Source organism: Mustelus asterias, chromosome 13 (assembly GCF_964213995.1).
Source record: "Mustelus asterias chromosome 13, sMusAst1.hap1.1, whole genome shotgun sequence".
Taxonomy (NCBI): Eukaryota; Metazoa; Chordata; class Chondrichthyes; order Carcharhiniformes; family Triakidae; genus Mustelus; species Mustelus asterias.
In genome coordinates, this window is record NC_135813.1 from 23867398 (window position 1) to 23879973 (window position 12576).

At 39.3% G+C, this 12576-nt stretch overlaps 1 protein-coding gene across 2 annotated transcripts in view; it reads right to left on the reverse strand.

The window, feature by feature from the left end:
• Positions 1–369: 369 nt before the first annotated feature.
• Positions 370–12576, reverse strand: part of rabgap1 (RAB GTPase activating protein 1) — a 177638-nt gene continuing 165431 nt past the window's right edge. For both annotated transcript variants that reach the window (XM_078226560.1, XM_078226561.1), the window contains 5 exons: positions 11301–11405; positions 9724–9807; positions 7753–7824; positions 4753–4950; positions 370–1366 (listed from right to left, as the gene is read on the reverse strand). In XM_078226560.1, the coding sequence (XP_078082686.1) occupies positions 1244–1366; positions 4753–4950; positions 7753–7824; positions 9724–9807; positions 11301–11405 (582 nt within the window). In that variant the 3' untranslated portion in view covers positions 370–1243. The remainder of the gene's footprint in view (positions 1367–4752; positions 4951–7752; positions 7825–9723; positions 9808–11300; positions 11406–12576) is intronic.

The window sequence follows — 12576 nt, forward strand, 5'->3', positions numbered from 1 at the left end:
ATGAATTTCTCAATCTCTGATAACCTTCTGGTCAAGTAAAGGTAAACCCCATAATATTAGAATGTTATAACAAATATTGGGGACCCTTATCCTGGAAGTGAATCACATTCCATTCTAAAATATTAGAAGAAATTGCTTACTCCAGTCCCTAAGCAGGGGTCTTTGCCTGAAAAGCTTCTATTCAAGAAGCAACACATGGTTTTAACAAAAGAGCTATACTTCACGCCAAACAGACATGGACCAAATTTGTTGCATAGCAACCTTCGGGATTCAAGTCCTTGGAGCTAGGCAACATTCCATTTACATCTGGTGAACACTGTAACATTAAACCTTAGTAATAACAAAGGACAACAGAGGAATCAAACTCAGTAGTTTTTACCAGTATATATTTCAATGCATGAAGTATACACAATGCACCCTAATTTCTGTATTCTAATACAATGTCCACATGTAATGTTGAGGAAGTTACAACACATTTGGCATCAAACAAATAGGACAGTGGTATGACATCAGGACAAAGCACTAGCATAGACACATCAGCCCCTATGGTAAAATATTACACCAGGCAGCATTAGGAAACCAAAAAATAAAGCAGAATTAAAAAATAAACAAACTTTCACGTTTATGTACAAATCAGTGCCCCTCAGACACTCACAATAGATGTGTCTAACAGCATAACATAAACCAATATAAATAGATACATAAGGTGCAAAGGCCTCCATTCTACAGACTCCCCACTAGAAACCCAGATTATGTTAAAAACTACATTGAATTCAGCTTTTCCGTGGAGTTGTGTTCCTTTGCTTACTTACCAACTTTTTGATTCCAAAACACAAATAAATTGATATCAAAAAGAGTATACAGAAGATGCAAAATCAAAAACTGTTTCAAGTTAACGGTTAGATTGGTTTTGTTTCAAGTGGAAAGAGCTTGTTTTCCTGGTACCTAAATTTGACCTTCAGATGTGCAAGTCTCAAATGAGACAGTAGAATGGAGTGTCCGCTTGTCTCAAGAGAACAGAATAGAGCCAAAACTACTGCAGCACAGGTCTGGCGAGTGTTAAACATCAGCAGTATAAAGATCACTCTAAAGGTAAAAGCTGTTTCTTATGGATTTTTTTGGGAGCTGTTAACCATGTTAATCCACAGATTGTATATGTAAGAATACACATTCTGGTCCCCTAGTATACATCAGAAGTGAGCACATTTTGACCAGGATATTTTCTTTATTCACCCAGTTGTCTTTATGAAGTCTCCTTTCCCTGTACACCAGTCGCTGTTTTAATGGAGCTTATTGTTCTGTTGAACCAGGTCTTCTTTGCTGCTTGAACTTCATTTAATGCTAGACCCAAATGATGCTCCAAGTCCTGGAAAAAAAACCCCAGAGAATTTGAAACAAGGATGAGAATTTTAAAATCGAGGTACTGCTCAATAGGGAGGCAGGACACAGGCAGCAGAGTTTACAGAGGGGAGATTGTGGGAAGCTGGCAAGCATCATATTCGAATAGTCAATTCAAGAAATAACAAGGGCATGGATAAGGAGTTTAACAGATAAGCTGAGGCCGGGGCAGAGTTGGACAATGCTACAGAGTCAAGCAGTCTTACTGATGGTGGATAGATATTTGAACAGGAATTCATCTTCAGGGTCAAATATGACACCAAGGGTGCAAATATTGATGTTCAGCCTCAGAGATTTGCAGGGAGAGGGATGGAGTCAGTGGTGAGAAAAGGGAGTTCGTGCTGGGGCCAGAAACACACTAGTCTGCCAAATATTTGGCTGGTGGAACTTTTTGCTCACCAGCACTGGATGTTGGTAAGCAGTCTGACAATTTTGAGACTGCAATTAGCGTACATGCTTTCAGATGATGTTCGTGAGAGGCACCATGTTGGTAAGAAATAGGGGGGGGGGCAGGGAGGCAAGAATTGACCTTTGGGGACCACTAGAGGCAATAGTGCATGATTGGTAAGGGAAGCCTTGACTCTATAGTTAGACAGGCATGAACAGAACCAGGCAAATGGAGTTCCACCCAGTTGGACAACAGAGGGAGAAGTGTTTGATGAAAGTGATGCAGTCAACTGTGTCAAAAGCTGTAGATGGTTTGAGGAGGGATAGTTTATCATGGGCACAATCACAGATGTCATTTGTGACTTTAGTGAGAGCTGCTTTGGAACAAACACATTTGCATTTATATAGCACCTTTCAGCGGGGTTCTCAACCTTTTACTTAAGGTCTTCATTCACACATTCTAAAAAGTTCAGACCCCCGACAACACAAGATCCTTTGGTCTAAAAATGAGTTAAACAATCAAACGTATATTTATTTAATCCTGAAACTGATTGCAATTCTTAGCAACAGTTCCTGCATCAATATTCGAACCTGGCATCATAGGGTTTCCCTCACCAATTCAAATACACTTTTTTAAATGTCTTCAGTGTAAGTACTTACATGACTGGAGTAATGTTTTGTGATCGTGTTAATTTTTTACTGATCAGATATATTTAATTCTGTCCCCTATCCCTTAGCAAGCTCCCCTCACACTGAACTGTCACCACTAGGCAGAGTTGGGTCAAGGAAATTACATCAGATGACTGACACCCTCATAGCCAAGATCCTCACTTCCCTTCATTGTGGCTGAATGACTGTGTAACAGTCTCCATCTAGTTGAATTCATGTCAAGATATAAAGTGTTGTCTAAATGCTTAAAAACACTTCACAGAGCAAACTGGGCAATAAATGCTGGCCAGCCAGCGATGCTCATGGCTCACGAATGAATTAAAAACTGCCTTCATAATGCGGTGGCCTAGTTTAGCTAGCAAGGTCATCAGAAAAAAAGTGTAGGCATTTCTGCAGGGTAGGCAGCATGAATTTATGGGTACAAATTTTATTTCTGTTTTTATATATCGTCTGGTTATTTTTGGTGACCCTTTGAAAACTTCTCCCGGGGCCAAGAGCCCCTGCTCTGAACTAAAGCCACTGTTTTCCTGCGAGCACACAAGGCAGTCTAGCTGCACTCAGCAAATCCCACAAACAGCAAAGAGACAACGCCATTCCAGTGAAGCTGGCTGAGGACGAATGATGGCCAAGTCACCAGAAGTAATCAGAAGCTTTTCATCTCCCTGATCAGGCAGACTGGTTAAATATCTGATCCAAAAGATGACACCGACAGTCATGCTGCACTCCCCAAGCATTAATCCAAGCTCATGCTTCAGCATTCCTGTTCAGAACTGTAATGAGGCCTGACCCGTATGACCTGAACTCAGAAGCAATTCGACCCCTGAAACAAGCTGATAGTTAGCAATGCAGACAATATTCTAAAATGTATCCTTGGGCATTTTTCTTTGTAGCTGTGATCTGAATTTCACAAAATTGATTTATTTTAAAATGTTGTCAACTTTGCTCTTTTTTTTTCTCATCCCCATAAGCACATCCTGTACTTGATGACCAAGTTTCCAGTTTTCAAGCCTCTGCCACCATAACTGGTGGCCAATAGGAAATGCACTTGTGAGGGGGCTAAGACCTCAACTGTATATTTTTATAAAATTGACATAGATATCCCTATGACGATTTCTAAAATGTTAAATCCTGGATAAGGGCCTTTTAAAATGACTGAAGCTATGTTTTCTATGACCCAGAAACAAAAAGAGCTACTATGGTAGTATCACAGAAACTTGCACCTTGCTATCTCCGAAGAGACACTAATGACCCCTTGTGGGTTGCAGAGAACAATTTCAAAGAGAACTATACAAAGACCATTTGCATTTCATAAGTCAAATTGGCCAACCACACTCTATTTGTTTGCTAAGACAAATGACCCCGCAACCTTTCTTTCAAGTCTTAATGGTTGGAACATTTAAACATCACAAGAACCCAGATGATGGATACACAGTCCTTATCAAACACAATGTGGACAGGTGGGAGTAATGTGACATCAACCTCTAGCTGGTGGAACCAATTATTTTGCCTTGTTGGACTGCAAACTCAGTTGTTTCTGCTAGAAATTCTGTACCATTGCCTACATGATTGATTCATCACTACATGTCCATCACATTGTGTGAAGTTAACGCCATTGGAAAAACATAATTTTCAGCCTGCTGACATCCAAGAAGAAATATTTCATTGGACTTTGATTCTGGACTCTGGAACCCACATAAAAAAAAAATTATTTTCTCTGTGGTTTTTGCCTTGTAAATCTTTATTTTCTCTGTCCCTCTTTTACTGTATGTGTGCACAAGAGGCAACACGGTGACCCTCCTCCTGTGGTTCGAGTGTATGCAAATAAACTAACCCTTTGAGTTCATCCTATTTTGAGTTTGCCGTGGGGTTATTTATGGACAATTGACTGACACCAAAACTGAGGAGGTTATAAAGATGGAAGATCATCAAAATATCTTTGTTTATGGATGAGTGGCGAGAGGAGAAGTGAGCACAGTTTAACTTAAATTTAACTCCTGTCAGTAACGCATTTCACAGCCAGGCATAATTTCCCTCCCCATCATTGAACTTACCTGCACAGAGTACCTTGACTAAATCTCCTCTCAACCCCCACTATATGTTGTTCATTAATTAAGTAAAGTTTATTTATTAGTATCACAAGTGAGGCTTACATTAACACTGCAATGAAGTTACTGTGAAATTCCCCTAGTCGCCACACTCCAGCGCCTGTTCGGGTCAATGCACCTAACCATTATTATATAATTATGCCTACACTCCAGCGGATGCCCCGTACATTTTAATCTCTTTGCCCGTACACACCTGTATTTTGCACTCTGCCTCCACCAGTTGCAGTTTGGTCTGGGCCAGTTCCAGCTCCATCTCCCTCAGTTGGTTCTTCAATAACTCTTTTTCTTTATCTTGATATTCATCTGAAGTGTCCTTAGATGAACTGACAATTTTAAGTGTCCCCTCCTTGTTAAAGAGTTCTCTGCAGCGATCGCAACCTTCAACCTTTTGCTGAATCAAGACAGACAGTAGTTATTACTTCTATAATAAAATAATTTCTGTTAAGATAAAATTGAATTCTGATTGAGGCTTTGGGGGTGATAATGTTTCACCATACCGTAAGATAATAAATAGTTCTACTTTCCATCTTGCTATGATTTTAATGCCCTACTTAGTATTTTATAACTATACAGTATTTAATGAGTTACTAATGCCCCATTAGCCATTAAAATGAATACAGCTGTATAGGAGAATAAAAACTGTCTTGATAATAGCACTTCCTAATTGAATGCATAAATTCACAAATGCCAGGAATTACATCATTTAATAGTGTCAGAAGTGATACAATGATCTACAAACGTTCTGTAAAAGTAATCCTTGCATTTTTAATTTAGTGGAATACAATTCGGCTGAAAGTTTGTTTGCCTCATTAGTTCCCCTTTACAAGAAGCCACCCTTATTGAGCACCAGTTTGACAACAGAGAGGGGAAAACTCAATTCAATTATAGTGAAGTGCAGGCGCAGACTGCACGCTGATTCAAAGAATCGCTAATCACAAAATGCAACATTTGTTGCTTCAGACTGTAGGACTGACCCAGTAAACTTTCTTTGAAAGAAGGTAATCTTCCTTTCATTTCTTCTAACTTTCCTTTGCACCCAGATCAAAGCAGTAGCTCCTGACTTCCTGGGATATGGTTCCATGGGTGCCAATTGCTCACTAGTATCTCATCTAACTGGTCATCATACGTAGCTGAATTTTGACTTTGAGCATCAGCAACAAGTGGATGATGAAGATTGTCACTGCTGAGCTCAGTCTCATCTCCACCCTTCCTCTAGAAATACACAGCCAGACCAACTTCCAGGAACTGCATTTTCCTCACCCTAATTCGAGGTCCAAGAGAAATTGTTTCTTCTTTTTTGTATGATCTTGCTATTCACTGGACAGAATCATTGGCCCAATAGGGGTCAATGCTGAGGGCTGGTGCTCACATTTCCCACTACAAAAAGGTTGTAAGCTCATTAGAAAGTCAGAGATGTTCCATTTACAAAATTACGTGGTCATTCATTCAGGAAATCCTTTCAGTATAACATTAACTTTTCACTTTTGACATGATATTTCGGTTTTGAAAGCACCCAGAGGAGAAACCTTGTCATTCTTCCTGGAGTGAAGTTCATCTGAGAATCTTCTCGGTTGAAAACTTCTCAGTTCTCAAGATGATAGAGGTCAATGCTCCAGTGTATAACTTCACACAAACTAAACAATCTTACATAATAGCGACTTAATGGTTTATGGTGACATTTAGTCATTGTGATTTGTCAGATTCCAAGAGTACAGCACTCTCTTTAAAATGTACATATTTTACTCAAACCTCTACTGAAAAAGTAATAAAACTCAAGCACAGGAATTACATTTCAAAATGTAAAAGCTAATTCTGTTTATAAATTTTAAAGATTTTTTGTAGTTTTTCTATTGCTGGAAATCTGAACTCAGCATTCAGAGAGACAGAGACACAGAGACTCAGAGACACAAAGATTCCAAGAATGTGAGACTCAGAGACTCAGATACACAGACTCAGAGAAACTGAGACACAGATACACACAGACTCAGAGACTCAGAGACACAGAGACTAAAGATAATTCATAACCTGATCTGATCACGCCATGAAGTTTAAGAAATAATTTGATTGTGAAAACAGTGTACCATGGAGCAAGATTGACACACACAAGTAGTGCAAGAACCCAGGAAAGATAGAGGTTGCTAACTCCTCCCAGTGTAAGATGGCCACCATCTGTGTATCTGCACCGCTCTGCAAAGGCGCAGCAATCCAATGATGTCACTCCGCTGCGCACAGCTTGTCAAAAAGCTTTTTTTCTGACTAGGGATAAACTGCTATGGTGACAGTTTGATTGACAGGCATAACGGCCAATAGGCAGGCCGGGAGGTGTGCAGGTAGCCAATGGACAAGAACCAAACTCTCAAGTTCGGCCTCAGTTGTTAAGTTGCCCAAACAAAGATATTTTTCTTTGAAGAAGTGCTAAGGTGGGTGACCTCACCTGGAGGTCACCGGACTGGTGGCTGGGGATGTGTGTGTTTGTGTGGTTCAGCCTTCCTACCACACCCTGTTAACAGGTTAGTTGATACTCTCAGATGAACTTTACTCCAGGAAGAATGACACTGATGGCGGGCCGGGGGGTAGAACGAGACAGAGGCTTCTCCTCTGGATGCTCCGGTTTCCTCCCACACTCTAGTTAGGCTGACTGGCCATGCTAAATTGCCCCTTGGTATCAGGGGGACTAGCAGGGTAAATACAGGGGGTAGGTTATGGGGATAGGGCCTGGGATTATTGTCAGTGCAGGCTCGCTGGGCCGAATGGCCTCCTTCTGCACTGTAGGGATTCTATAATTCATGAATTTTATTTTAAACTTTTTTTTTCATTTCAAGGTTCCTCATTACTCTCACCCACAGGCACAGGCCATCAAGGTTGCTGCATAACCAGGGTCCTTAAAATTACAGTCGCTCTCAAAGCCTTCTGTTTCAGACAGGGAAACATTTGGCTTTCATTGTGTTCCTCTCCCTAATGACACAGTTTAAATCAGCTCACTGTAAATAGTTATAGTTATAGATCTACATCACACTATTCTTGCTACTGATCTCCAATGAATTGTGCCACAAATTATTTCTTTTAAATGAAAAGAAATGCAAATTTGGATCTTTTTGTTTTCCTATTATTGAAACAAAATCAATCCAAGAATATTTAACTATTTATATACCAGAAATTAATTTACACTTGGCTACACTGGGCAGAGACTCACCCGAATTTGTTCCAACTCAGCTTTATTTCCCGACTGTTGCCTTTCCAACCTCTCACTCAATTGAGAGCAGATCTATAAAAGGATATTAAAGACTCAGGAAGACAAACTAGAACTTTTTCATCATTGTATACAGTGTACTGCACCAAAATTAAAACCCATAGTCTAATAACCTGCATCCGATGCTAATTAACAAAAGGAAATTATTTAGAAGACTTCACTTTATATAAGTATGAGGTGTTAATGGTCAGTTGATGAATTCAAACTTTAATGTTCAAGATGACTGAACTGAGTCACAAAGAAAACATGTTCCTCAGCACCTTTTAGTGGCCAGGGCCTGCAACTACATTGTAAAAGTTAACTTGGCAAATGTTGATAGAAGAGCACAATCAAACATCAAGACAATGTGAAGATTTAGTTAGTTGATGATTTAGATTGTCAACTCTATTGACGTGGAGATGCCAGCGTTGGACTGGTGTAGGCACAGTAAGAAGTGTCCCAACACCAGGTTAAAGTCCAACAGGTTTATTTGGTAGCATGAGCTTTCGGAGCGCTGCTCCTTCATCAGGTGACTCACCTGATGAAGGAGCAGTGCTCCGAAAGCTCGTGATACCAAGTAAACCTGTTGGACTTTAACCTGGTATTGTGAGACTTCTTACTGAACTTTATTGATGCGAGGCCAAAAATGGCTAAATAAAAGATGTATTTTACAGCTTCATGCGTCACTTTAGTTTTAAATGCCACCAATATTTGGCAAGATCCGTACAAAGCTTAAAATAGAAAACACCACAAAATAGAAACAATTCTGCACTCCCACAGGAACAAAACATCCCATTTATGGACAAATTACGATAGGGATTTAATCCTATGAGAAGCAAATGAATATCAATAGCCTGAATCTTGTAAAGAGTTTGATCATAAGAATGTCTAATAGTCATAGATTAGATCCTAGATTGTGGCAGTATGTCCCAACGTACAACGCCTTTCATGCAAGTATAGGATAAGTTTAAAAAACATACATAAATTAAGCAAAGACTATAAAAATATGGGGTTGATACCTTGTCACTACTTCCTCTGCTTTAGTTTTCAGAATGGTCATATGATAATTTAAAGAAAAGTCTCCAGAGGATGAGAGTGACAGTGGTGTGGCCACCATCATTGACCTGAGATGGTGGTGGTGGTGGACTGTTTTCTTGCAATCACCTATTTGTAAAAGGAATGCCGTACCAGGGTCACTTCAGAGGACATCAAGAGACAACTAGGACGCAATGCCAGTCATTTGTAGCCCAGAAAGAACATGCAAGGGGCAGCAAGGCCAGTAGGGAATAGTTTGTTTTTTATAATTATCCAGTAGTTTTCATGGTTGCTTTTGTGATGCAGACACACAAAGTAGCAGATTTATTGAATGGGCCGGTGGTGGGATTGAAAGTTTAATTTCACACCACCACATTATCAGGTCTATTTCATATGGCACAATGTCTCACTGATGGAGGGGGGGGGGGGGCAACTGCAGCACACATGATAGAATGGGTTTGCCATTAACTAAATCATAGGAGGTTATAAGGAAATACACAACACATTGTCCAGCATCCCACAGGTAGAGCAGAGAACAAAAAAGCAGCAGCATTTAAAGGAGAAATTGTGGAGTAAAACAGAAAACTGTTTGGATGACGGTTCTTCACCTGAAATAGTAAACTCTTTTCTATTCCTGATGCCAAAGGAACTGCTGCATAATTGCAGTGTTTTCTGTTTGCATTTCAAATTTCCAGTATTCACACAGACCTTATTTCAAAAAGGATATTTTCATGGGCATCTATCAGACTGTGCTCTCTGTCTTCAGATATTCATTGGTTTCTAATCAACACCTCTGATCAAGCAACAATCATTTGGTATCATCTATTTCCACAGAGAAAAGTAACCTTTTCAAACTTTGACCAAGGAATATTTGCAATAAACTCCTCGAGTTTGACAGACCTGTTTGTAGTCACCGATGATTGAGCTGTTTTTCTTGATTTCTGATTCTGCTTTGTCGAGTTCTCTCCGGCACATCTCCTTGAGCTATGAAAGGCAGAACCATGGATAGAATTGAAAACCAAGACACAACTGATGCTACTCTTGTACAATACTTAGTTAACAATAGTAACGGACAGAGAAAATTGACATTATGCAATTTTGCTGGTGCCATGTAACCATGCAAGTATAGGATAAGTTTAAAAAATATACATAAATTAAGCAAAGACTATAAAAATATGGGGTTGATACCTCAAGGAATTTCTTACCACAAGCATCTGAGTGTTGCTTAGAAAAGCTACTTGTCACTAATTCCTCTGCTTTAGCTGCGCAGTTTTCAGAATGGTCATAAGATAGTTTAAAGAAAAGTCTCCAGAGGATGTGAGTGACAGTGGTGTGGCCACCATCATTGACCTGAGGTGGTGGTGGTGGAGGACTTGGAAAATCTTGACAATGGTATAAGTTGCTGATTGTATTTTTTAGAAATTGTACTAAAAGTTTAGACAAATGCTTGAAACAAAAACTGCAACTACCCAAAAAAAGCTACGGCTGTTATGCTATGGATTTTCATTGCAAATTTTACAGAAAAGTTAGGTAGGGTATGGTTTTAATATTTTCAAATATGTCAAAATTGATAAATGTAATCCATGTTTACAAAACTCTTCATTCAAGAAACAAGGTCAAAAAGACAAGAGATTTGTGCAAAGTTATCTCCTGATCTTCCCAATGTGCACATTACTAAACAGCAGGGATGATATTACACAAAATGTTTATTCAGAAGACTGCCTTTAATCATTAGTCTCATTTGTGTTTTCCCCTTGATTTCTTTTCATGGCGGCACGGTGGCACAGTGGTTAGCACTGCTGCCTCACAGCGCCAGGGACCCGGGTTCGATTCCCGGCTTGGGTGTGTGTGTGGAGTTTGCATGTTCTCTCCATGTCTGCGTGGGTTTCCTCCGGGTGCTCTGGTTTCCTCCCACAGTCTGAAAGACGTGCTGGTAAGGTGCATTGGCCTGAACAGGCGTTGGAGTGTGGTGACTAGGGGAATTTCACAGTAACTTCATTGCAGTATTAATGTAAGCCTTACTTGTGACTAATAAACAAACTTTTTTCCTGATACTGGCAAGTCATGTTAGGTAAGGTATGGTTCCATGTAGGGTGGCTCTCTGATAAGGTTTCCAAGTATTCTTCGTATCAACTAGGTCAGTATGTGCTAACAGACTTCCTCAATTGAAAAGACTGCAATTACTAAGCAGAAAACATGTTTCCTTACCATCCAGCATGGGATGCTTGGTACTGATCAAGAGGAAGCACTGTGCACTATTTTCTTATCTCTAATCTAGAGAGGCTGAAACCAATTTGACAATTCCTTGCGCACGACTACCTTGGCTACAATCAGTAACCCAAGACTGTAGGTCCGTTCTGCATGTCTTGGTGCATTTACCTACGAAGCCATCATGGCACATCTCACCAGTAATTTAAAACCATAAAACATTTGAGCAAGTGAAGAATAAGACATGTAGAGTGATATAATTCAATTACCTGAGTGGCTTCATTTTCCAATCTCTTTTTTTCGTCCTCTGCGTCAACTAACTTCTGCTTGGTCATGAGTAGTTCTTTGTTTAATGCATCTGCTTTCTCCTCCGCCTACAGGGAAAAGTTAATTTAATTTTCAAGCTACAATTGTGCTGTTTAAATATTTAATCCAAACAAGTTATTTAAACTTGCTGTTTCCATTAGTCACGGCGTTCTTCCCTTTCCTACAGTTCTGAAAATAACTCCTCTGCACACTACATTTTTAAAGCAGTCAAACTAAACTACGCTCTTACAAAGCATTATTTCTAGAAGTTACGATACCAAATTTGATTTGGCGTCGAACAAATAAGAGTTCCAATATAAACACACAGACCATTAATGATATTCCTGAAAAATACATAAACTGTAACTCAAAAATAAACAGCATATAGCATAACTTAGCTTTGTTGCAAGTAGAGCTTATTGGAAAATTTTTACCATGCCATCAAATATTGTTCAGCGAATAAAGCTGCATTCATTTACCAGGTATGTAACTTTTTGGATTAAATTATCCATTCAGCAATATCTATTTTTTATGTTATTTATTCATATAATAAAGCACAGGTGTAAAATGTTATTCACTGCACATAAAGCCAGCTTTGCAATTCAGATTACAAATAGAAACTATCCTGAGGGCATTTTGCTCAAATAGCAGTAGGTTTATATCTGTAAATATGGTTAACATAGGAACACTATTCAGCCCCTCATGACAATTCCACCATTCAATTAGATCATAGCTTATCTGTAACTTTACTCAGCTTAGTTCCATAACCCTATTACCCACCACTGCCTAACAATAATTTATGAACCTTAGTTTTTAAATTTTCAAATTACCTGCCTCAATGTCTTCATAAGGCACAGAGTTCAAGAAATGCATTACCCATAGCTAACAAAGAGCTTTCTAACTCTCCCCTTTTAAGGTTTCCCCCGCGCCCCCCATCCCTCCTTCCCTCATCCATTCTGGATTTTCCCACAAGAGGAAATCGTGTAGAAAGAGGAAAGAAAAATGATCAAATTGTTTAATCATCTTAAACATCTCAACCAGATCAGCCTTTAATCTTCTGCACTGAAAGAAACAGAAGCCTGATCTTTGTAACCTGTTCTCACAATTCGATCTTTTAGCCCAGCGAATACTGCGCCTTTCTGAAGACCAGGAAATAAGTCACACAAAATGTTTATTTAGAAGATTGCTACTAACCATGAGTTCCACTTGTATTTTTTTAAATTTTCTTTCCTGAAGGTT